A 27,518-nucleotide genomic window follows, 5' to 3' on the forward strand; every position below is an offset into this window, starting at 1 on the left:
CAATTTAGAGTCCTCACAGAAAATTTTTTGTCAGTTTTGAGATGCATGGTCACATATATGACTGACAGCACCTTTACACACACCACTGAATTGTGTTGTGTTTCACTCAAGGACACATACCTCTCTATTTCAAACAAACAGAAAAACAGAAAAATTACAATAGTAATGCTCCCCAAATGTTCAAAAACTTTACTTTTTTTTCATCACATACGTATTAAACTTTTAATGATAATCAAAATCATTTTGACGATGGTGATCAATCATCACCATTACCATTGCTCTTATTATCATTATGACTGTTAGCATTTTATCCATCTATTTCTTCTTTCATAAGTACTATTTCTATTGCTATGATAATTATCAGTATTACTATCACAATCATTTATCATCATCTTCATAAACATCCCAATTATATGTTACAATCATTCATGATATAAATTCAAAACAAACAACAAACACAAATTTTAATTCTCACCTCCTCTTTCCCTTTTGCTTTCCTTTTCCTTTTGATTTCTGCTTTGCCAGAGACTTCATCTTCTTGGCTTCATTAGCCCTGGAAGGGAGATGCAATACCAAATGCATTTAGGACTAGAACAGTGATGACTGCTCAACAAAACAGCAAAAGATTATGTCCTTCACAAATCACATAACTTCAAGAACAAGAAACAAGCAAGCAAACAGACACACATGAAAAAAAACCTAACAAAACAAAAAAAATACAAAACTAGAAAAGCACTCTGTGAGTTCAGACCTCTGCCAAGCAGCTACTTTCCACCGATGATCTTGCTCTTCCATAGAGATCGGTGATTTCCACCCATACATATGCATGTTGAAAAACCACCCAATTTCCAAATATAGAAGCCTTTGTCACATCATAAACCTTGGCAGAAACTAGAGCACGCACTTTAGTGCACGTATGAAAACCTAAAAAATGGGCAGCTTGAATTTCCAAGTTCATTGGCCCTGCCTGCAAACATAATGAAAATCCTTCACAAAATCCATAAAAATTTCTGGATCACTAACAAGATTTAATCATCTGTTCCTTGTGTCATTCTCAACCTTTCCTGCGAATTTCATCCACATCCGTGCACAACTTTTTAAGTTATTTTGCACACGGACAAACCAACAACCCAACACCGATGAAAACATAATCTCCTCTCTTGGCAGAGGTAATAAACATCACTATGACTCAGACTTTGAGGTTGATACTGTACTAGTGTCATGCCATAGTTGCTTACATTTTACATGGGTATGAATTTGAAGTATTCTCATGGTCGACATCAGGGTATTTAGCAATGGCTGGAGTGAAAGCAAACCCACAATCAGTGCAAAATTTGCATATTTTAGACAAAATCATCTACTTTTCCTCCACAATTGGCTTTGAAATTTCATGAAATTTGTGGTCCATCTTGACATTTCTGATTGCCACAAGAGATTTTATGGATAAATCATGTAAAAGAATGATTGATCGAGGATTTTGAACACTGACGCCATGTTGTCTGAATCACTACCTAGATTCATACACTGTATGTTTGTATACACAACATTCATGCCGACTCACACTCAAGCTCTGCACATGTACTGTACAGGTGAGCTGTATGTTTTCACTCCAGCTTTACAGGAAGTGGCATATACCTGACCATGAAAATAAACATTAGACGAGGAGTATCAAATATGTATTCACACACATACACCCATATCATACCACAAATACATATTGTGCATGTAAAAATATCATTCACATGATCAGGTTTCTATAGGATAGGATGTGTAATGCTTTCACACTAAATGCTTACTCAATGAGACCACAGCAAGACTATCAAGATCATTATTAACACCAAACAATCGACTTTAGTCAGAAACTTATCAAGGGACTATATGTTAGTGTGGCTGACGGCTATTTTAGACAAACGGCCATTGAGTGTGATGACTACAGCTTGGTTCAATGCAGTGCAGGAGAGATAATTGTGGATGTTGATATTCAGTGTTGTCTTCCAAACAGGAACCCGAAACAACAACAACTGTCTTGGTTTTTCTCTGCATGTCAGAACTAGACTCCCAAGAAAGCAGCTCTTATTCATATCAATGCTATCAAGGATGTAGGACTGACACATGAAAATATGAAGCACGGAAACTAAGATTAAGTATCCTTTTTCAGCAAAAATTCACGGAAATGCTACCCAATTCCATTAATGAAATGCCCAAGATAGCTTAAGCTGCAAGTTACTTATAGAGCTTTGAGGACCTTTTTTCTCTCTCTACAATCTTTTTTTAAAAAAAAAATCTAGATCATTAGGCATTACAAATAGACATTATATAGATATCACATACTATATTTGGTGTGCAAAAACTATACCCTTCAACAGAAAAAAAAAGAGAAATAAAGGAGACTCATCGTGTAAATGGCATTGTCTGAGATTAACTGCGTTCAGTACAATGTACTTCATTTTGGAGGTCTTAATCTCTTATTTAAGCCGATAGATGGTCCAATAATATGAAATGTTTTTTTAATTTGTTTTTTTTTTTATTAATGGCATAGGAGATAAAAGCCCACGCCTTTGGGTATGAAACAAACAAGACTGGACATGTATACTTAATGAGTAATACAGCATGAAGGATAAAATCCTTCATATAAAATGTCATCAACAACTCATCTAACTTGCCCATGGACTATTAATAGCCAATGTCATGTTTTCCGGAAAACGTGACACTTTGCAATCCATAAATCCATTACTTTGTTTCACATTCTTGTTACGTTTGTACGGTTTTCCCTGTTTGCGTTTACTTGATCATGGGGTGTTTTTTTTTTTAAACTTTCATTATCTTGATTACTATTTGAATGGTAAAACAATAGACATCATCCCGTGGCATGAAAGCATAAGTGACCCGCCACAACAAAAGGACCCGAAAGTCGCTGACGGCTGAGCCGAGAAAATTGAGTTTGAAGTCACATCATTAAAATCGGTCAAAACCATCAAATTTCCGTATTGGGCATTATTTTGTAGTCTAATGTATCATATATCATCTGCCAAAATTTCGAAGCTAAATGATCAAAGGAAAGGCAAGAAATTAGCATTTTTCCGAGCCATGATTTTCTGACTGTCAACGGAACAGAAACATGTCCAAAGATTTGGATTTAGTGCCAAGATAGACTCTGCCCCTAGCAACGAGGAAGTGATCTTGTTGGTCAGTGCACGGCACCCTGGTTACTGATTGGTCGTGCGTAGACCACTGGCGCTATGCTTGAATGAACATCGCGGAGGTTGCTATGAGCAGACCTTCTATTGTCACAAGGTGAAATCTGTCTTACCTCCCCTTGATCCCCTTGATTGCGCTGGAAAGAAACCTTTGAAGATGGTTTTCTCGAAACGCTGATTTCTTAGACCACTCCACATGGTCTCATAAAATCATCAATATCTCCACAACCGAGTACTTTTATGAGTCGTGTTATATATCAAATTAAAGCAGAAGAGTAAGAAAATAATGTCATGTCATTTTCAGAAAATCGTCATCCCAAGACTTTCGGATCTTTTTGTAGTATGGGGGGTCATAATATGGACAAAGCACCTGAACGAGTGGAAATGCAAGTGTCACATCAACAGCTTTTCCGATTCTTGGCACTTACTTGCTTCGGAACTGCTTGATGGAAGACCTGCTGGTGTTTGTCAGCTCCTTCTCGAAGGAGGAGCCCGCCCTCTGTTGAGACTTCTGCTTCTTCTGCTTCTTGCTGGGCGGAGGACCTATGTGTGGAATGGAGAGTGATGGCATATTACTGACCTGCAGTTGTCTGCAGAGACAAACTTTTCTCTGCAGATTGTTAACTATTAGCTCACATTTTTTAAATGACAACTCAGAGAGTGCAGGAGTAACTATTAATACTCCCGATAAAAAGATTTTCAAATAAAATTTAATAATCACAAAATTTCCTCTACTTTTGTTCCAAGCTTTGGGTCTCGTCTTTGCCATGGCTTTTTAAGGCTGAGAATCTACAAATTCAGAGTTATATATAAATTCATACAAAAATCTTAGGAAAAGGTTGCTTAAGGTTTGAGATCCATGAGTTGTCTCGCGCTTCATCCTCACCTCCCCTCTCCAGCGGGGCATCGCTGCTGAAAGCGGTAATCCGTTTCGGCTTCCTGCTCCTCTTGGCAGCTCGTATCGCAAACTGCTGGGCCTTCATTAGGTCGTAATTCACTCTGTCCTCAGCCTGGGTTTGCGGCGAACCCCAAACAAACAAAACACACATCTGTCAAAATCACAACTAGGAAGCATTCAAAACATGTGTCTTGTAATAAGTAATATTCATGAATGGCGGGCATAGAACTCTAAATATTCACAAACAAATCTGAGCAGGAACAACACTCATGTCTGAAATTTATCCTTTTAACGATAATAAAAAGTTTTGGTACCTCAAAAGTGTCCTTAAATTTCCTTGTCTTAGTTTGTGTTTCAGGTTAAAGTACCTTTCATATAACTAACACTGTGAGACTTACTCGCCCCAAAGTGTTCTCATGTCTTAGTAATCATGCAATTAACTGCGACCAGCAGTCCCATACGCATAGCGTAATCGGGCTTCGCATTGTAGCATTCAGGATCATGACAGATTTAGTATCGCAGGGTAAATGTCAACTTAAAATCCCATAAATTCTTCAATTTGAAGACTTACCAATTAAGTTGAAGTATTGAAAACAGGCTTCGGGCAACGTTTGGTTCTGCCTATAGTCCCTTTCTGTTCGAATTGATGACTGAATGTGACTCGGTCGACAGGACCTTAGGAGAGCTACATACAGTACACTGAATACTACAGCCAGTGCATGCAAACACATCACATGCACACAAATTTCAAATCCATGAACGGATAAGATGTTTGTGTGCGCATGCGCTGGCCGTGGTATCCAGTGTATGTACTAGTAGCTCTCCCAATGTCCTCTCGACCGAGTCACATTCAGTCATCAATTCGAACACAAAGGGGCTATTGGCAGAACCAAACGTTATTCGAATCCTGTTTTCAATACTTCAACTTAATTAATAAGTCTTCAAATCGAAGAAATTTTTGGATTTTAAGTTGACATTTACCCGCGATACTAATTCTGTCATGATCCTGAATGCTTCAATGCGAAGCCCCATTACGCTATGCGTATGGGACTGCTGGTCGCAGTTAGCTATGCGTACAATGGGCTGCACGCTGCTGGTCGCAGTCAGTGGTTTCGTACAATATTTATCGACGCTGTACAGCGTTGGCTCTGGTACGAAACCATTATTGCATGATTACTAAGACATGAGAGCACTTTGGGGCGAGTAATTCTCACAGACAACGTACTTTAACCTGAAACACAAACCAAGACAAGGAAATTCAGGGAAGCTTTTGAGGTACCAAAACTTTTTATTATCTTTAAGTATTTGCATGTGCTTTAGTTTGTTTTGTCCTTCAATCTTTGCTCATGATTTGGTAATTCTTGCTGTTTTTGCCCCTTTGGCCTCCCATACACTCTTGGGAATCCCAAAGTAATCCTCTCAAGCCGTTCACAAAGTACAAATTGGTAAATATAAGGTTTATGGACGTACCTAGATCAATTTAAAACTAAAATATTTCAGAGGTCAATTTGATTTGATGTGCAAGAGTAAGAATTGCCTTCTACTCCCAATACCTGCAAATACCTAAATGAACAATTAAATGAGGTTTTTCAGGGGAGGCTGCAAACAGGGCTACGATAGAAGGCACATGTTCCCATATGCATCAGATGGCATATTGACATCAGACATGCATTCACTGCATGCGTTCAATCTGCTGGTACTGTTATGACTTTGCCTTATCGTGTGTACCGCCTTATTGCCTTGTGCCGCAAACTGGAGCACCCCCTGCAGCAAAATCAGACACACTGCCGCAAACCGGCACACCCTGCCGCAAAGAAGGACATGCCAGCCAAACACCAAGTGGTCACTCTTAATCATGCAAATCACTAATGAGCTTTATGGGCGTCTCTGCGAGTTGAGTAAAGTTGTGTTTGTCGAAATCGTACCATCAGTGGTCGTACCATTTCTTCTGACTCTTCAACAGAGGCCAGCGATTTTCTAAGGTCACAAAAGCCTATGTAATGTCTTCTATGCCACAAACAGGGATAATTGGTCTTGTGTAAGAATACAAAAATATACTACTGAATATAACATGTGATATACAGCCAAGACACAGACAAACAATTATTTCCTTGAATCAGTTTTCCTTTCTAGTCACATAAAATATGAGACAGTTTGTGTCTAACGGCTGCCATTCCTAACTACTTGGAGACCTGCTTATTTGATCCAAAACTTGGGGCACACAATGACGCACAAACCAGTCACTATCAAGACTGCTATTGATTTTGATATATTGAGAGCTTTCATGCAATAATAAAAGGCATCAGTTGCAAAATGGTTCTGCAGAAGCCATACAGAACCTACAACTTGAGGACATTGTTCAATTCTTCAACCACATGTCATCTTTTGATTAATGTGGCATACAGGAGCTCTTCAATGAGACACCTGCACAGCTTTGCTGTATTAAGATTCAAACACTAGAATTTTTGCTATTTTAAAATCCAAACACCAGAACTTTGCTATTTCAAGATTCAAACACTAGAACTTTGCTATTTTAAGATTCAAACACTATAACTCACACTCAAGGCTTTCTTCTTCTCCTTCTTTTTCTTCTTGGGGTCCTTGATAGGTTGGGTTGGGGCTTCCAGTCGTAGAGATGCTGGGCAAATGAGAAAAACACACAAATTTCTATGAAACCTAGGCATATACTAAATATATCAATCAAGAACTTTAAGTTGATCAGAACAACTACAACACCAACAAAAAATGATCAGTAAATGCAGCTAGTAAGTGACAGACCAGGTCATTTTGGAAATTTATGTCGGTCAGACTGTGATGAAAAGAAAAAAAAAAAACACTACAGGCCATTTTGCCACACCTCACATGTCTCGGTGCTTTCCATTGCTTTAATAATGATAATAATAATAATTAATATCATCATCATCATAATCATAGTCATAATTATGATAATAAATTACATTTGTATACAATGTTTCTAGGTGGAGGAAGAAAAGAAAGGAAGGGAAAAATAATATTAGAATACCTACATGTTAAAAATATTGAATTACGCTGAAGTAAAGAAGAAAATAGTATGCATCAGTAGGCCCTATGCATCAGTAAATCACCAGGTGTAATAATAAAACCTACAATCAAGGCATTAACTGTGGGGGGCTAGGGGTAAGTAATGATGGGAAAAAAAAAAAGGATTTTCACAAGTGACTTTAAATGATTCTAATGATGGGGCTTCTCGTGCACGAATGGGGAGATAATTTCATAACTTTGGTGCAATAACTGTGAATGAGCTTTACAGAAACAGTGTGATTTTTAAGCTAGCAGCACCCTTTTGTGAAATGCTGCCCTCACGCGGGGCAGATGGTACTAAACGTTGGAAGCCATAGAAGTAACCACCCACACAGATCAATGGCTTCACTCCCTCCCCCTCCCCCCATCATGTATCATTGTTTTTTTGAGGGAAGCCATACATGGGCATGTTTTCAAAGTCAATGGACAACAGCAAAAATAGTCAAATTATAATGAGAAGGAACCAAAGATAGCTAATTTACTGCCCGATTCCTCAAACTCACTATTAGTGAGTTTGAGGAAACAGGCAGTAAACAAGCATCATTATCATTTACTGATGACGCACAAACAGGAAAGCAACCTATCAAACTTTATCTGTAGTCACTCTTCACACACAGGTAACTGCATGAAGACCTTTTAGTTTTTGGTTTTCATTGTTTGTTTGTCTCTTTTTTTTTTTTTAGTCTTGCATGAACACTTGTAGATGGCTAAGAATTGCATGTCTGTTCTATCAAGAAAGGGACGGACATGGAAGAGGGAAGTAAAGTACAGGCCAGAATGTGGATTCACCAAAATCAAGTTTCTGTGAGCAGACAATGGCTTCCCACCCTGACACAAGGATGCACATCAGCTCTAAGATTCTGAGTACAAACACCCACGAAGCCTCATCTGCCCAGAAATGCTTGTGACTACAAAGAAATGATCATTCACGCTCACGTTGTGCCACTTGGGACCCACATGCCAATCCAGGCATACATCTCCCACTCACGTCTGTAGAGCCACGTGCTGTTAACTCATAATATGATATGTTTACTTTTCGACCAGAAAGTCACTCTGGATATTGTTGATCTCTCTCTCAATCATCATCATCATCATCATCATCATCATCATCATCTTCATTATTATTATTATCATCATCATTTTGGTTGTGGGAGCATTAAAGGACAAGTTCACCTTCATAAACATAAGGATTGAGAAAATGCAACAATATTACTAGAACACATCAGTGAAAGTTTGAGGAAAATTGGACAATCGATGCAAAAGTTATGAATTTTTTACATTTTTGTGTTGGAACCGCTGGATGAGGAGACTACTACAGCTTGTGAGTCATATGCGTACAACAGTATAAAGAAAATATAAAAGAAAATTCGACATATTTTTTCTTTTTTCGCAAAATAAAAGAGCAATTGACTCGCCTCTTTCTCGAGGCAGGGGGAATAATATTACCCATAACATTTATCGGTAACGAGTCAGGGGAATGTGTACTTTTTTCAAAAGATGGAATTTTGTGAAATTCTCTTTATATTTTCCTTATATTGTTGTACGCATGTGACATCTAAGTTATTCATACACTGCAGTAGTCTTCTCATCCAGCGAGTACTGCACAAAAACTTCAAAAATTCATAACTTTTGAACGGATTGTCTGATGTTCCTCAAACTTTCACTGATGTGTTCTACTAATATTGCTACATTCTCTCAATCCTTATGTTTATGAAGGTGAACTTGTCCTTTAAACTTGTAGTGCAATCATGAGACATTATGTTTGTTTGTGCAATCTTATGAGCTCTTGTTTGTGAAGACATACACATTAATAGTAACACAGTTGTGATGAGTATTGACGTGAAGTGGCATGAAACCTGTATTTTGTCTTGATGGGGCTTTCACGCAGAAAAAATTCAACCTACTGCAGCAGGGGTTACCCGGCTAGACACTAGATGTAGGGGAGGGCAACCCTTGACTTCCTGTCGTGTCTCATTGCTCAAACTTTACACCTCGACTAGAGCCACGTTCAAAACTAATGTTTAAAGAATATCCCAATAAGAAATAGTATTCACAACAAACAAAAATAATTTCTTAAACATTTGTTGTAACATTTTTTGAATCAAATCTCGAACTTTATCCTAAATCATCTCCTCACAGAAAGACAATGGACTGAGGCCATGATTGGGCAGACATTGGTCATTTAGGCGGCTGTATATAACTAAAGCTGCATTAAGTTGACATTTGGACAAGATACAACTGTACTATAGATTCTTATTTTCATACATGTATAAATCGCTGACTGCTTCTCCATAACATAATTCTGCATGTGTCGCATTGACTCGTTCTTCTTCGATCTGTTTATTGAAAACAAGTCCCATCTGAATCTGCGGTCCTCCTAAATCATAGATGGCTTCCTTGATTTGTGAAGTCATACCCAACTCCTGTGTTCACTCCACTTTGTTTATGCAATTCGTCAGCATTCAAGTGAATGCTTTCTACTTGGATGTCAACTTGAGCAATAGACATGTTCATCAATAATACTTAAGGATGAGAAACAGGTTCTCACTCACCCGACTGGATAAAATAACGGAAAAAATCCTTAGCTCAAAAACAAAATGTGCAGTGATACGCACTGCAGCACACTACACAGCACCAATCCACATTGCCCATACCACTCCACACTGCATCACAAAACTCCACACCACTGCACACCCCACCATTTCACACTACTTCACACCACTCTACGACACAACACAACACTCCACACCACACCACTCCACACCACCACACCACTCCACACCACTCAGCACCACCACACCACACCATACCACTCCACACCACTACAGCATATCACACCACACCATACCACTCCACACCATACCACTACATACCATACCACACAACTCCACTCCACATCACACCACACCACTCCACACCACACCACTCCAAACCACACCACTCCACACCTCTCCGCACCACACCCCTCCACACCACACCACACCACACCATGCCATACTACTCCACAGCACTCCACTAAACACCACACCAATCCACACCACACCACCACACCACCACACCACCACTCCACTCCACACCACACCATACCACACCACAACACACCACTCCAAACCACACCACTCCGCACCACACCACATCACACCACACCACACCATGCCATACTACTCCACAGCACTCCACTCAACACCACACCAATCCACACCACACCACACCATTCCACACCACCACACCATTCCACACCACCACTCCACTCTACACCACACCATACCATTCCACACCACCACTCCAATTTACACCACGCCACTCCACACCACACCATTCCACACCACCACTCCACACTATACCACACCTCGACACACAACACCACACCATACCACACCACTCCACGACACATCACCACTCCACACCATACTATACCACACTACTTCGCACCACACCACTCCACACCACACCACACCACACCACACCACACCACACCACACCACACCACACGACTCTACACTGCTCCACACCTTTCTCCTGCATGCGCTCCCGGTGGGTCTGGAACCAACTCCTCTTGGGCCTACTGAGGATTTCCTCACGGTGGTTCAACATGGCCGATGCCTTGTGTAGCTGCATCTCAGTGCTCTGCAGCTCCTTCTCTTCACTTTCCATCCTCAGGATCTCTCCAATGTCCTCCTCCAGGGATGCGATCTTGTCACGATACTTGGCTACCACATCTTGTGAAAAATATCAGTTTAAATATGCATATTATGCATAAATTTAGATAAGAAAGAAGTTGCTTAACACAAGAAATATCAATTCACCAAAGAGTGATTACTATAGATATATATATATATATAAATCTGTGAAATGATAAAGAATAAAAAATGTTAAGAAATACGCCATTCATGACATAAACCATAATTACTTTCATCTCAAAACTCCTACCAACTCCACAGTAGCACAACATTTGTGCACTTTTTTGCAAGGTTGACGCAAACTGTGAACTGATTAACACCCTCAAGTGACAGTGAACATTCATAACTGTACACAAAAACTACAGAGCAACTTCCCAAGTTCAAGTTCACTTTTATGAATAAAGGACATTCAGATAAACAGAAAGGTAAAAGAGTCAACTACATCAAACATAGAATAACAAACTTATGGGCTGTCGAATTATGTTTTAATCAAATATCGGTATTAGTCGCAATCAATATGCTAATTAACTGAGGTGATGACTTCATAAATTCACAATATCAACCATTGTACAATTTTATTATATTTATCAAATGCAACATTGAGCATGGTGTGAATTAAATTAACAACTTAAAGTGACACAAGGGCAAGGAATACAAATTAATGCAGGAAAAGAAATTGCCGACAAAACTTTTAAATATTCCTCTCTTCTTGACGACATATATGTTTATTTCATCTCATATCTCACTTTGATAGCAGTGGCTGGGGTCTTACCTTGGGGCACCACCCTGCTCTTCACTGGATTCCGCGCGCTCTTCACCAACTCCTTCAGTATCTTCCTCTCCTTTTCTCCCGCGAGACTCACGGATCTGTGCCACGATAAAACAGGATGACAAAACCAACACAGTAAGAGATGACCCAGTAGTATCCACACCAAATCCCAGGGGAGTCATGGATTTTTAAAGAGATGGCAAGTGCCGTTGTCAGATAAAATTGTCTGGATACCAAGAGTAAAGAAGAAAGAGGGCCATTACCGCAACAATCTCGACCCCTTGTACTATTTACGTTCTGAACGTGATGAAGCTTGCCTCGCATTCACTCCTGTCGACCCCCCTCCCCCAACTCAAACTGACCAGAATTAGAATGAATTAATGGAAACTTTCTTCTTAGCCTCGAGCACACAGACAGACAGACAGACACACACACACACACACACACACACACAAACATATGCACACACAAATACAACAACAAATAGTTTTTCACTGTTACCAACGAATACAGATGATGTAAGTATGTTGATAAGCGCTGCCTGGGGGGCATCAGCTTTACTTTCACTCCAAAAAATTTCCTGTGACAATGACTGCGATAATAATCTTGTTTACACCCAAGATGGGAAAGACCATATCAGCACTCGTGAATAATCAAGCTGGTCGGGCAAATTCAACGTCGTTATTTCATAATATTTTCTCCCTTGTGCATAATCATTCAACAAAGCAAACGCAAGAAAGAGAGAGAAAGAATTGGCACAACAATGCATTTCATGAGATCACAGTGGCAAAAAGAGACAGAAATTTCAATTCACAAGTCCGTAGCTCACCTGCCGCTTCGACCAGCTCGGGCAGTTCTACCAACACGATGGACGTAGTGCTTGACCGAGTTGGGCATGGTAAAATTGATGACCTTGTGAACACATAATCAACACACAATTTATGCAACATTCATCTAAAACAGGTCATCTCTTGATAACAGTGAAGAGGTTGCGTTACATATGTCACGCACACATAAACTGGCTTAATCAGGCACACATGTATTTACCACAGTTTCGAATAAAGAGTACATAAATCACAATATTTTGCTATGGACTTGTTTACAAGGGTAATTCAAACAGTAGTATCAGTATGATGTAACCTGTAAATCAGACATTCGAAATAATCAATAATTACATTCAGTTAAACATCATGTAATTCCATACAATTCAATTCCTGCATCTTATCCTCACGATGGCATCACTAGGCCTAAAATCTACTGTACACAGGGAAAAAAAAAATAGAGTCAAAAACTAATATGTAGCAACCTGCATGTCATAATGTCCTTTCACACATGAAGTTCATTGTGCGACACTGCCTAAGATTAAAAAAGTTAAGAGCAGAATGCATACTGTCTTCACTCCTTCGATATCCAGACCCCTAGCTGCCAGATCGGTTGCGACCAACACATCAACTTCTTCTTCCTTGAACAGACGCAACATTTCCATGCGCTGTAGGAGACAAAAAAAAAAAACAACAACCAAACAAACAAACAGTAAAAAAACAGCACATCAATTGTGGAATTGGCGCTGATACAACACCCATTCTGTTTAAAGAGAAAGAGCACACTGTACAACCCCATTTGGGTTTTTTTTTTAAAGAAATTTTCACAAAATTTTACCACACTCTCAGCGACAATTTGGTGGATTCCAAACTTACATGTGTACCAACAGCAGGTCAAAATGGGCAACACTATTCTGTGCATTAGAGGATACATAACACTTTCTTGCACATCTGGCCCTAGTACACACAACTGTATTAGTTAACCGTGGAGCTTGGCAGATTGCATCAACACAATCTGCCAAAGTTCATAATAACCAAAATTTTACATTTTAAGGGCACACATGCATTTGTACAAGTGTAATATTATTTAAAATTGTCATTCAATGATGAGATCAAACGCTATGGCGATTGGTATATGCCTCTGCTATATTATATTACTCTCCCAATAGATGTGCAGCACATCTTGCCAATGTATTACAGACTATTATAATGATTGGCGGCAAGTAACCGCTATCTTATGATATATAAATACACCAGTGACTAATTGGTGGATTCTTTGCTAATATGCAGTAGACACATTAATCATGCTACTGTGTAGACCTGATTCAGGTAATCCTAATAATGAGGCAGGAAATTAACTTCTCCAAGACTTTTATTGTGGGTGCATACAGACGGGTATGTCTAAATCCATTTAATTGGCAATTAAGTGACCTGTATGTCTACCAATCTCCTATATGACTGTCCTGGTCCCTTTGTCTTGCAATAATGGAAGTATCATTATGCCCTGGATTTCCTTGACTCTTCTCTTTATTGCCAATCCCTCTATTAGCAGCAGGCAGAAGCAACTAGAAATGTCGCTATGGCAACTGGAATATATGCCTCTGCCATATTACATTATTTTCTCAATAGATGTACAGCACATTTTGCCAATGTAAGACAATTCCAAATAATGGCAAATAACCTCTAACTGATGATATAGATACACTAATTTTCACGACAATGATATACTATACACTAATTTTCATGGCAATGATATAGATACACTAATTTTCATGACAATACTTTGAGACAATTTGAAATTATGGGGAAAAATAATAAAATGTCAGCATTTTCAATTGACCTTTGACCAACTGGCTCAAGTTTTTAATTAAAGAATCATTGCGTGGAAATGCATGTACAGTGTATATACCAAGTTTAATCTAGTGTATATCTAGATACATCGAGTCATCTCCATGGTATGGGGAAAATAGTATATTATCATCATTTAAAAGTAAAATTGTAGCATTCTAACCTGACATTTGCCCCTTGAAATTTGAACTGCTCACCCCAAACCTTCCCAAGAGAATCACAGTCAGGCAATACATATAAATGTACTAAGTTTCATGAAGATACCTCACGCTATTTCTGAGATATTGAGAAAAAAGTGATAACATAAGAATTTTCATTGACCTTTCACATTTGACCCCATTGAACAAAACTTCCTGGAGAATTTCTGATCTGGTATTACACGTATTCATGAAAATACCTAAATACCAGAAATACTTGAAAAAACAACAACAAATAAAACCAAATAAAACAAATGCAACAAGACCTACAAAACTAATATATCATCTTCAATATGACATGAGACATAGGTTGAACACACAAGCATAACATTCAAAGGGAGGGTACAGTTTTTGTTGAGATGGTACTTCAGAATTTTAACTTTTTTTGTGAGATAATGAGAGACTACAAATAAAAAATGAAAGAGCATACAATTCTAAGTGGAATTCAAAGTTTATCTGAAGAAAATAAGTTTTACAATGGCTGAATATACGAAAACAAAGTGGTCCTAATAAAAGGGGGTCCCCACTTAGGACCAATTTGTGTTGGGATATCTCAGCTATTTCAAAACTGATTTTGATTTTTTGGGCGCATAATGAAGTGCCTTGTCCAACATATTTGTTTGACAAATTTGCACTCAGCCAATCAGATGCAAGGATTTCAGTAGCTTAAAAAGTTTGTCAGAAAAATATCTAACGCTTCATGAAATGCCCCCCTGGTCAGCCATGGCAGAAGTGTTTTGACCTCTGATGGCATGGAGGGACAGCTGACCTACCTTGACCTGTGACAGGTTGCCATGGAGCTCGGCGACCTTGATGCCCAGAAGGCCAAGGATGATGTGCAGGCGATGGGCCTGCTTCTTGGTCTGCACAAACACCATGCAGTGGTCGTGGAAATTCCGGAAACAGAGGGCTGCCGCAATGCCGGGTGTCGGGAGTTGCATTGGGTTCGCATGAAAGGGGGAAAGAGGTCCAGTGGGTGATTAGTTCCTCTATTTCTTGCTTTTTTACTTACAAATCCAGAGGTTCCCAGCATAATCAGTTTTATTGTCTCTGTGTTTAGTCACTTGAACAGTGATTTGTACTATTGGGTGCATTTTTGCTCTTGTGTGGGTGTGTGTTTGTGTGTGTGTGTGTGTGTGTATGTGTGTGTGTGTGTGTGTGTGTGTATGTATGTGTGTGTGTGTGTGTGTGTGTGTGTGTGTGTGTGCATTGATGGGAGTAAGAGAGTTCTGTTCTATAATCTACTTTCATTCTGAGTTCTTGTGGGTTTTTTTTTTCTTCTCTTGCTTACTGAATTATTTACAGCATAAGTAGAAATTTTTGCGTGACTGATCTTCTTTTTTTTGCAATCAGCCAAGTAAACGGAATTTTGCACGTTTTTAATTCCACAGAATCAAAGAGATTAAATGTTGTTTGTTCATTTTCCATCTGAGAAGATGGCTGGATAGCCCATATTCAGCTATGTAAAGCTGGTCTTCCATGGGGTCCAGTTGGATTTGAGGTGGGACCACTTCACCGGGTTAAACACCCTGCTCTTTGCGATGAATGAATGAAGCGGGATCTTTTACATGCATGAGTTGTTACTCTCTCATGTACAGGACCTCCACTTAATGTCCTATCCGAGGGACAGAGTGTTTTTGCCTCTTGCTAGAGGGGACGGTATGCTTACACAGAACATTGCTCAGCCCTGACTCGGGTTCGAACCCGGGCCGCGTGATCGTGAGGCAGACGCGCTACCGACTGAGCCAACTCACCACCCAAATGTTTAGAATTACTTATGAGAAGCAAAAAATATTTCCGCATATTTATTTAGGGGCTAATTTCATACCACTCAAAATGTGCTAAAATTTCCATATGGATAGCCCATATTCAGCTATGTAAAGCTGGTCTTCCATGGGGTCCAGTTGGATTTGAGGTGGGACCACTTCACCAGGTTAAATACCCTGCTCTTTGCGATGAATGAATGAAGCGGGATCTTTTACATGCATGAGTTGTTACTCTCTCATGTACAGGACCTCCACTTAATGTCCTATCCGAGGGACAGAGTGTTTTTGCCTCTTGCTAGAGGGGACGGTATGCTTACACAGAACATTGCTCAGCCCTGACTCGGGTTCGAACCCGGGCCGCGTGATCGTGAGGCAGACGCGCTACCGACTGAGCCAACTCACCACCCAAATGTTTAGAATTACTTATGAGAAGCAAAAAATATTTCCGCAGATTTATTTAGGGGCTAATTTCATACCACTCAAAATGTGCTAAAATTTCCACACTGCGAAAATTTCCAAGAGTCAGAATACTTTCCATTCATGAGTCAGAATACTGAAATTAAGTTACTTTTGAGAACAATTATCAAATTAAATCTTGTAACAATGATCACCACACCAAGAGAGAGAGAGAGAGAGAGAGATTGTGTGTGGGGTGACATAATGTGTGTATGTGTGTGTGTGTGTGGGGGGGAAGGGGGTTGTTTGTGTGCGTGTGTGTAGGTAGGCATAGCATGTGTAGGTGTACTCAGCACATGAGCCTCTGGAAATAATAAATTCCTGACTCCATCTCACTCTCGGATTTCACAAACTCTGGTTTTGCTCTAATCTTAAACTCCGGGCAACTGAAATGCCACCTGTATGACAGTCCCTGCCACGAAGACAACTTCCTGGGAATGGCTTACAGAGGTAAAAACAAAAAAAAACAAAAACAAAAACAAAAACAAAATCTGCAGAGAGTATCCAATTGGCTTTCGCACAAGAAGATCACTTCTGACAAGATGTCTCTTGCTTAAGCTCTCCGTGAGCGAAGGTCAGTTGCTTGACGTGTAATAGATTAGACCAAGTGTAAGGCAGACAAAATATACTGATTGACACATTATCATGGCTATGAAAAAGCTGAGATCATTGAATAAGCATATGCTCCATACAAACAGCTATGTCTCTTACATGATTGAGCATTATTATAGATAAAAGAAAACATGCTGCTTATGATAGTACATCTGTGAATTAGAATATTTTCCTCCAAAACTTTTTCCTCAACTTACATATAGACAAGCTTGTATGTCAATATATTACACATACTACACTGTCAACTCTCAGAGAAATCAGAATGAAGGGAAAAAAAATGAGTAAAAATCACAAATGAAGAATATCTAGACCAACTATCGCCTAAGTACATCAGAACAACAACAACAACAACAACAAATTAATTGCCAACAGTTATGGTGGACATGTACAAAGATTTACTTTTATGAGGCAAACAACAGAAATATGCATAATGCATAGATGCTGAAAGCCACAGGAAAAGAAATGCAGATCCAAGTATGTATCAATTACTACCTGTGGCTTTTCTTCCGACCTGGCATCTTTGACGGAACCCAACTCTGGGAAAACCCGAAAGCAATTAAGCCTGCAAAACTGCCCTGTGCCAGAGCCAGTGTGATCCCCCCTACCATGATTTACATGCAAATACCACAAGCTGCTATAATCTCACCAGATACGATGGCCTCTCTGTCGCCCTCTCGGCTGGCCCGAATGCGGACAAATTCCTGTTGAAGATTGTAGGCCACGTCTGTGTTCTCGTTGACAAAGATCCTCACAGGGTTTTTCAGCGAGACCATGGCAAGGTCCTTGACCTGTACGGTTGACCACAAAGAGTAGAGAATATGGGGGGAGGGAAGCCAAAAAGCAATCACATCGTGGAAAATTTTTCATAGCACTGCTTCAAACCTGATACTTCATACAACAGGATCATATTCTACACAGAAACTTATCTCTACATTCTATTTCTTAAAAAAAGAAGAAAAACGAATCATTGCCTTTGACTTACAGAAAACTCCACTTTATAACATGAGGGATTAAACTCAATGGAAAATAAAGAGAAGAGGACTTAAAAAAGGAGGTTAAACTTAGGCGATTATTCACCTTTTATACAACGTCCAAGTAGATCCTTGTAATTTGATTGGAGGATTGTTGGTGATGTGATATTCAATAAGTACTCCATTCAACGCGCCGTGCAATTTTGGTTCTATTTTTGCGTGCAACTTGGTTCGATTTTTTCGTTCTATTCCACGGTTCGAGAAATTGTACGGTACTGCGTGTACTGTGTGTTGCATATTGAGGATCGCATGCAGCTAGCACAGTGTACGTGTGCGGTACATGCAAGCGCGTATGTAGGCCTACGTAGTGCTAGTGTACGTGTATGAGCGCTAGTATAGCTGTGACCTGTATCAATGTATCTACACTGATTGCACAAGCCAGAAAGAGAATCGCAGTGGATCCACATGTAAGCATGGCTATATTTTTCATACATATGTGACTGTGCACCTCAAAACGAACATAAAGTGATTAGGTGTGTCTTTAGAATCTCCTTTTCATTTTTGAAAAACCTTGTCCACACTCTTCACTTTCAACTCTAATAACTTTTGAAAGGATAGTGCTACTGCTTTGAAAGTTGGCATTAATTATGGACAGAATATGTTAATGAGGCATGCTTAATTTCACTTTAATTTCATAATCCCTTCATTGTTGTTACTCTGGTGGTTTACTTCCTATTTTTTGTCCCATTCATCGCACAGCCAGCACGGTTTGGTAAAGATTAAGCGCTTGAATAGACACTGTACTTCAGAGCCTCTTTTCTCAGTTTACACTTTTCCTGAGTTTGTGCTTTCTTTCCAATATCTAGATAGGTTAGGAGAGTCTATTTGATTTGAGTTATACATCATTTTAAAGCTTAAAGTCTGCTCTTTCAGAATATGGTCTTAACTAAAAATTCATGTCTGGCGACTTTTTGTTTGTTTTGAGGTGCAGGGTCACATATATAGACTTCTAGGCCTACTTAGACCAAAAAAATCTACTTGGACGTTGTATAAATCAAATAGTATATGGTCTTTACTCGTGCAATGGAACGAGATTTCGCACTCGGTGAAAGATGAGGCGCACTATTCAACTCGGCTTTGCCTCGTTGAATAGAGCGCCTCTATCTTTCACCTCGTGCGAAATCTCGTACCATTGCACTCGTGACCATTCACTATTTGTATATTAATATGCGAGGTCAACTTAAGCAAGGTTGACTGTATTTCAATCACATCAAGCCAAAGTCATTCACATCTCCATTCTTTGTTTTAAATCTTATAAAGGTAAACAAGAAGACAATTTTCTTGGGTATATAATTCAAATTTCTCAATCATTCAGTGGACTCTTGAAGAACTAAATGACAATATGAAATTTTGCACCCATGAAATTTAAGCTGAATTATGTATTTATTTTGGAGCAAGCGCCATGAGCGCCTGACTTGGCGGATACCGGCGCTATACAAGACTTCATTATTATCATCAATATCATTCAGACACGACAGCAGGTGAAATGCCGTTTCATATTTTGCAGAAACTTTTCAGACTGGGTGTTAAGTCTGCTAGAAAATTGAGCAGCTACACACTTTGACTTTGACACAATCCCTGACTAGAGGTCCACAAAACAGCTTCAAAACTTGAAGTGTAGGATAACATATAAAATCTACATAATCTTCGCTCCATACTTCCCTTGAGAGTCAGTTCTTCTATATCATGACTGTTATAGAGAGAGACAAACTATCACTAATCAGAAATGGAACTAATCATGCCCTGAAGTTGATTTATCATTTTAGAAGGAAGGGACATGTAAATATTCATAAACTGGAGGATCTCTTTCTCTCTTTATCATCATTATCATTATCATTTTTTTTTTTTACGGGGGGTATCTCTCACATCACCTGCACCATAAATGCTTAAGCGGCAAAATCCCTTTCCCTCTGTCCCTCGTCCCTTTCCCCCTCCCCACCCCCAAATCTCATTTGAATGGAAGGAATCTTCTATTTGAATAGCATTCCATGATTAAGCACAGATTCTTCCATTCTGCTCTTTGTGGCGGGTATGAATGGGCGAACAAGTCTGAGGGAAGCTCTCACCTGGTCTGTCATTGTGGCTGAGAAGAGCATGGTCTGCCTCGTCACAGAGCACATCCGGATGATTTCTTTCATCTGCTCCTCAAAGTACTCATCAAGCATCCTGGAGGGGGGGGGGGGGGGGAGGGAGGAAGGGGAGTGCAATGGGGAGAAGACAATGATCACTATGATAAAAATGCAAATTTGAGAGCAAATTGTATTGGCAAGTGTCATCTGGCATCACAAAACAAACGACAAACAAAAAGAGAGCTGCCACGTGAGCTCTATTTCTAAATCTAAATTCAGAGTTAAATAAGCGATGAGAAAGGCGATCTTTTTGGTATGGATGAGTCCAAGGAAACCAATGACTCAATCTTTATTGTGTGTATTATAAACGAAATGGAAAGTCAAAGGCAACTGCTATGAAGGGATCATCATATCAACCTAATTTATGCATACAAATTTCATACACTCCCTCCAGTCATGGTTACTGCACTGAAAAAGCTGCTGCTGCTTGTTTGTGAATAAACCTAAACTTTGACTCTTCACTGATATACCTACAAGTCTGTCATACATTGTGTACTTTCACTGAAACATTTGACTGCACCATGGATGCTGTGATCTACTTGACTACAACATGGCCCGAGCATTATGGAAAGGGGGTGGGGGAATATGTGGTTTACACCATGTGTATGTTTGCATTTTATGAAAAATTTGACAAGTGTCATTGTAGACAGATTCATCCATGAGACATTGTACCAGACAAACACATGACAATTTGGCTTTGGCATACATGTACATACATGTACAACTAGAGAAGCACTCTGAGAGCGCAGACCTCCGCCAAGCATGCAGCCCATTTCCACCCGCACTGATCTTGTTCTTCCACAGAGATCAGTGATTTCCACTCATACGTACTGCATTGTGTGCTGAAAGCCTCGCCCTAGCAGAAACTGGAGCACACACTTTAGTGCGCGCATGCAAACCTCAAATACGCGCAGCCTGAACTCCCAAGTTCATTGACCCTACCTGCCAAAATACAAAAAAAATCCTTCATAAATTCCCCTAAAATTATTGTATCACTACCAAAAGTACATCGTTTGTTACTTGTGTCATTCTAAGCCTTTCCTGCAAATTTCATCTCAATCCGTTAACTACTTTTTGAGTTATTTTGAACACAGACAAACGAATGAACTAACTAACTAATAAACAAACCAAAGGTAACGAAAACATAACCTCCCCCCTTGGCGGAGGTAATTATATGACGCTGAATATGCCACATATCAGGTATTTCACAGAGTTTTTATTTTCACGGATTTAATGTGTTGAGTGCTATCCCAAATTTTAATTCATGCAAAAAATACAAGCAAATTCTGAACCCAACATGAATGCAACATGCACGTGTACCCCGTACTCCATGATTGAAAATTTAAACACTTGTTTAAATGTCTGGAAGTCCCGATTCACTGAGAACAAGGAAAAGTAGAAATTACGCGGTGCGTAATATATGTCCCCGCCGGAAGTAGCATTTTGTAGTAAATGTACAATACAGGTCAAAAATCAAGGTCAAAGGTCAAATAAGTCAAAGGTCAAAATTCTGTGTAGAAGTTCTGAAGCCCTCACCTGGTGCCACCACATACAGCAAACGGAATTGAAATCGGGTTAGAAATGGCGAAGGAGTAGCATTTTGTAGGAAAATGTACAATACAGGTAAAAAATCAAGGTCAAAGGTCAAAGAAGTCAAAGGTCAAAATTCTGTGTACAAGTTTTGAAGCCCTCACCTAATGCCATCACATAAAGCAAACGGAATCGAAATCGGGTTAGAAATGGCGAAGGAGTAGCATTTTGTAGCAAAATGTACAATATAGGTCAAAGGTCAAGGTCAAAGGTCACGACTGAAATTCTGTGTAGAAGTTTTAAAGCTCCCATGTAGTGCTATCATATACAGCAAACAGAATCAAAATTGGCTCATAAATGACAGAGAAGTAGCATATAAAGCAAACGGAATCGAAATCGGGTTAGAAATGGCGAAGGAGTAGTATTTTGTAGCAAAATGTACAATACAGGTCAAAAATCAAGGTCAAAGGTCAAAGAAGTCAAAGGTCAAAATTCTGTGTAGAAGTTTTGAAGCCCTCACCTAGTGCCATCACATAAAGCAAACAGAATCGAAATCGGGTTAGAAATGGCGAAGGAGTAGCATTTTGTAGCAAAATGTACAATACAGGTCAAAAATCAAGGTCAAAGGTCAAAGAAGGCAAAGGTCAAAATTCTGTGTACAAGTTTTGAAGCCCTCACGTAGTGCCATCATATAAAGCAAACGGAATCGAAATCGGGTTAGAAATGGCGAGGAGTAGCATTTTGTAGCAAAAGTACAATACAGGTTCAAGGTCAAAGGTCAAAATTCTGTGTACAAGTTTTGAAGCCCTCACCTAGTGCCATCACATAAAGCAAACAGAATTGAAATCGGGTTAGAAACAGGAGTAGCATTTTGTAAAAATGTACAATACAGGTCAAAAATCAAGGTCAAAGGTCAAAGAAGTCAAAGGTCAAAATTCTGTGTAGAGGTTTTGAAGCCCTCACCTAGTGCCATCACATAAAGCAAACGGAATCGAAATCGGGTTAGAAATGGCGAAGGAGTAGCATTTTGTAGCAAAATGTACAATATAGGTCAAAGGTCAAGGTCAAAGGTCACGACTGAAATTCTGTGTAGAAGTTTCAAAGCTCCCATGTAGTGCTATCATATAAAGCAAACAGAATCAAAATTGGCTCATAAATGACAGAGAAGTAGCAAATTGAAGATTTTGATCACACGGACGCACACACGGACACACGGACGGACAACCTTACGGTGATATACTTGTGTGTCTACCCCTTTGTTCTCCCTTTTGTTAAAATAGACACACAAGCAAAAATTTTAGCCACACAAGCCTGACGGAATAAAGGCCATCTATTGTGCCCTATTGTTCTCCTAGCCACACAAGCATACTCTCGTTAGCACGGACGGACGGACGGACACACGGACACACACACACACACACGTACGGAGCCCGTTTCATAGTCCCCTGCTCGAACTCGTTCGCCGGGGACAATTAGACTGGCTATATTAACAGCGTATGACAGTAATATGTTCCCGGGACAGAGGAAATATAGCATCTCATGAATATCGTCATTTGATTAACATTGTCATCACATTCAGAGGTAACATATTTGAAAACGAATTCATCAGTCCGGCAAATAGCACAACAAAGAAAAAAAAAACAGACATGTTGCTATGGCAACTAGTATGCCTCAGCTTTTTCAAATCTTTTTCTACAGAATGTCTTGCTACAGTGAGACAATAGTTTCGTTTGAGTGGCAAATCACTATCTGTCATACATCAATTTTCATGATAACACTCTGAGCCATTTTCAAAATATAGACAAAACAGGGAAATTTCAGCCTTTTCTCTTGACCTTTGACTCAATGGCTAAAATCTTTCACTAAATAACCATTGTCTAGTGTACACAAGTTTAATTAAGTGTATACATTAGGTCATTTATAAGGTCCATCTTTGCATGGAGAAAATAGTGTGATTTCATCATATTAAAAGTAGCATTATTTGTACATTGACCTTTGACACTTGACCTCCAACCGCATGACCTAAGAACCTACCAACAGAATCATTGTCAGGCAGCATCTGTCGGTACTAAGTTTTTATGAGGGTATCTACAACAATTTCTGAGATATGGAAAGAAAAAGCAAAATTTTAGCATTTTTACTTGACCTCTGACCTTCAACCCCATAGCCTTAAACTTTATCTAGAAATTATTTACCTAGCAATGCATGCATACAAATGTACATACACAAAGCTTCATGAAAATACCTCTGGGTATTGTAGAGATATCAGGGAAAATGGTGAAATTTTAGGATTAGACCTTGACTTATGACCTTTGACCTTTAAAGTGATGATAGTTGAATAGTTGAAGAATTGATAAGCTCAGCTTCGTATGCTCTTACATACATAAGCCAAGTTTCATTTGGATACATTGTTCCTCAAAGGGTGCCTACGTTATCCTGTTAACAAAATCTATAGCAGATGGACAGAAGGACAGACAGTCAACCTGGAAACATAATGCCTTCGGCGACACTTCATGACGGAGGCATAAAAAAACAACAACCAGCAAATATTAAGCCACACTAGCATCATAACAGAGATGAGTGGAATGAAGATAAAAGAAGCCCGACATGCTTCAGAAACAATAAAAGTCCAAAAATACATTGTACATTCCGTGACCCTGTGCAACTATGATGGGATTGAACAGAAAAAGCATAGTGAGTTGTATGATAATCATCAGAGACAAGAAACAAGACACTGATTCAGGAAAGAATCTCTAGTTCATCTGCAGTCATTACCTCCTCAAAACTTGCAACAAATTTAACCCCTTGAGGACCGACTGATTTTGCTACAACACACACTTCCAATAGACACCTGCCCGGGTATACTTGAGACTCGTCCTCAACAGGTTAAACATGATCAATATCTGATTTTGTACCCCTCTCCCACTTAGCCATGATTACCTGAGCCCTTTACAGCAGTTTTATCAGTCTTGCTGGGAAAAAAAATATACAGATTTGGTAATCAAAATTAACTTCAATCCCATAGCAAGCTATCACAGTGAGGATACAGAGATGGAAGATAAATAGATAATGAGTATCAAGTTCCATCAAGAAAAGAAACCTTCCTATTTTCATTTTTTATTGTACACGTATCTCAATATGAAAGTCTAACCTTTTCTTTTTTACATTTCATGTTTTGTTTTGTTTTGTTTTTTTGCTATAATGTGATTTGTCGTAACTCCTCGATATTGAACTTGCCTTTTTGTTGTTTTAATAACTTCGTAAATTGTCTTTCTTAGCAACATACAGTATCACAGCAGAATCAGGGATATGTTAAAAACAAAACACCAACAAATAACCATTATGTAGTACAAAATATGGGACCTTACAATAATATTTATACTTATTCCAAAGGCTCTCTATGAGAAACTATGGAAATAGATCACATTAAAGGCATAATTTACCATTTGCAGATGAAACAACCCAGCATTAGTGCTTTAAAACAGTTCTGAAGTATGTGAGTTAGGGATAGAAACGTCCACTGTAAAAATTTGAATCTGTATGATCGATGTTAATAAGTATTGTTAAATACACAAAATGTGAACAATAGTTATAATAAAAATGTTTCCAGACTAAACCGTCTACAGGTATGGTTTAGTGAGAAAAATACTGATATCTCCTCATATTTTAGGCTTTATTGCGAAAATGTTATGTAGGTAGGATGTTATGTGATACAACAGACCTACACATTGTATGCATCAAATATGATATCTTGAACATTTTTTAAATCACTGTTCCTAAAGGTAAACAGGACCTTTAATCTGGAAAATTTATACCCATTTTTCCTGAATGCAGCCTACCCAATTATCCGCTAAATGTAACATGAATCGGGAGCTGTTTTTCAGTTTCTAACTCGAATAAGCTGAGTACCCTATTAAGCGGAGAGTACTATACTGAGAAACCGCTTCTGCAATGCTACAGTGCACACAATTCTGAGAGGAATTCAACATTTATTTGATGAAAATCGATTTTGAAATGGCTGAAATATCCAAACACAAAGTAAAACAAAGCAATCCTAATAAAAGGTGGGTCCCATCTTTTATTAAGATCCCTTTGTTTAGAATATCTCAGCCATTTTGACCCAATTTTCATCAAATAAACTTTGAATCCCTCTTAAATGACCATGATCTTTCATATTTCAAGAGAGCTTTCTCATTTTCTCTCACACACAAAAAAAGTTGGAAACCTGAAGCCCCTTCTCAAGCAAAACTATATCATCCATTTAAAAGCTCTTAAAGAAATTGAACACATTACAAGTACTACTTGTTGGTTTTTCAACTGAAGGACATGTAATACAAATTATACCAATTCTTCCCAAGCATGCCTCCATGCACACAGTAATGTGATAGAGCATGGATTATTTACTGGTGCTGAGACATTTAATTGCATTTTTTTTTTATTGTTTTCCCCTACAAACCCAAGAATAATCCTTTACTCTGGATGTAAACAGGTTTTGAAGGTAGTGACTTTGTTGTGATGCTAAGAGCACAAACATCAAATAACCTTGCTTTGTGTGCTAAATATGGCATGCTTTGGTCAGCAGGAAATGTGGCAACCTGACCCCGTTTCTTTCTCTTTCCTTGTAGGAATTTAAATTCAGTGCACGATTTTGATCACGCAGACAAAAATAGACTGAACGCATCAAACGGCATGGCATTGATCTAAACTGGGAGAAGCCATAATTGACAGAATGCATGCATTTGAAAACAATAAAAACAATTAGGAGGGCGCAATTTACAATTCTCAGGCCATTTCAACAGGCATGCAATGATGTAACTAGACAGCACAGCTGTTGAATAAGAACTTATTGTGGATGTCAAAACTCATCTCCCCAAATTCTGGCTGTGAAGGAGGATGATAGTGTCAATTATTTTCCTTATACACTCAATTATTTTCTTGATATACCCACATCATCCAGTAATTCTCCATTTCCGCCACTCTCAATGCCTGTAACTCATCTACAACTTTCAAGTCCATTTCAAAGCTAAGACTGAATTCCATCTTTATGGAAATCTGGTCTGCAAATATCAAGCTATTCATCACCATGGCCAAACTCAATCAACAACAAAGATTGATGTGTTACTGCTATTGTGATTTGTTTTTTCATTTTTCATTTTCAAACAAAACCTCTTTTTTTTTTTTATAAGACACGTAGTTGCCACTTGAATGAATCTCATTTGCCAGCTTTTCACAGGCAGCTTTGATTGATAGCTTTACTGATATTTGCACACTTACCATTTTTATTACATCATATTTTTTTTTTCTCAGACTTGCAAAGTTTTACTGCTAGGATTTGCTAGGATTTGCACTGGTCTCTGTTTTATGTAACCTCTGCCCTTGGGATGGCTTCCAGATTGGGCATTGATGAGAAAACTTACAAGCATGATATCATCACAACGATGAACATAGCAGACAAAGCTGAATCATACTGTAAGTGTAAAATCTAGAAACATTCAAGGCATGAAACTTTCTTGAATTGGAGCCG

General features: G+C 38.9%; 1 protein-coding gene across 1 annotated transcript in view; it reads right to left on the bottom strand.

The window, feature by feature from the left end:
* Positions 1 to 471: 471 nt before the first annotated feature.
* Positions 472 to 27,518, bottom strand: part of LOC139734215 (probable ATP-dependent RNA helicase DDX27) — a 62,696-nt gene continuing 35,649 nt past the window's right edge. Inside the window, exons 8-18 of the mRNA XM_071645018.1 lie at positions 20,402 to 20,501; positions 17,951 to 18,092; positions 15,244 to 15,380; positions 12,995 to 13,093; positions 12,434 to 12,516; positions 11,608 to 11,702; positions 10,668 to 10,874; positions 6,654 to 6,733; positions 4,084 to 4,207; positions 3,626 to 3,740; positions 472 to 553 (exon numbers count right to left, since the gene is read on the bottom strand). Coding sequence (XP_071501119.1) covers positions 472 to 553; positions 3,626 to 3,740; positions 4,084 to 4,207; positions 6,654 to 6,733; positions 10,668 to 10,874; positions 11,608 to 11,702; positions 12,434 to 12,516; positions 12,995 to 13,093; positions 15,244 to 15,380; positions 17,951 to 18,092; positions 20,402 to 20,501 — 1,264 coding nt within the window. The remainder of the gene's footprint in view (positions 554 to 3,625; positions 3,741 to 4,083; positions 4,208 to 6,653; positions 6,734 to 10,667; positions 10,875 to 11,607; positions 11,703 to 12,433; positions 12,517 to 12,994; positions 13,094 to 15,243; positions 15,381 to 17,950; positions 18,093 to 20,401; positions 20,502 to 27,518) is intronic.

This window comes from Diadema antillarum, unplaced genomic scaffold, assembly GCF_040938485.1.
Source record: "Diadema antillarum isolate AM-2024a unplaced genomic scaffold, OU_Dant_1.0 seq00000513_RagTag, whole genome shotgun sequence".
NCBI classification, from domain to species: Eukaryota; Metazoa; Echinodermata; class Echinoidea; order Diadematoida; family Diadematidae; genus Diadema; species Diadema antillarum.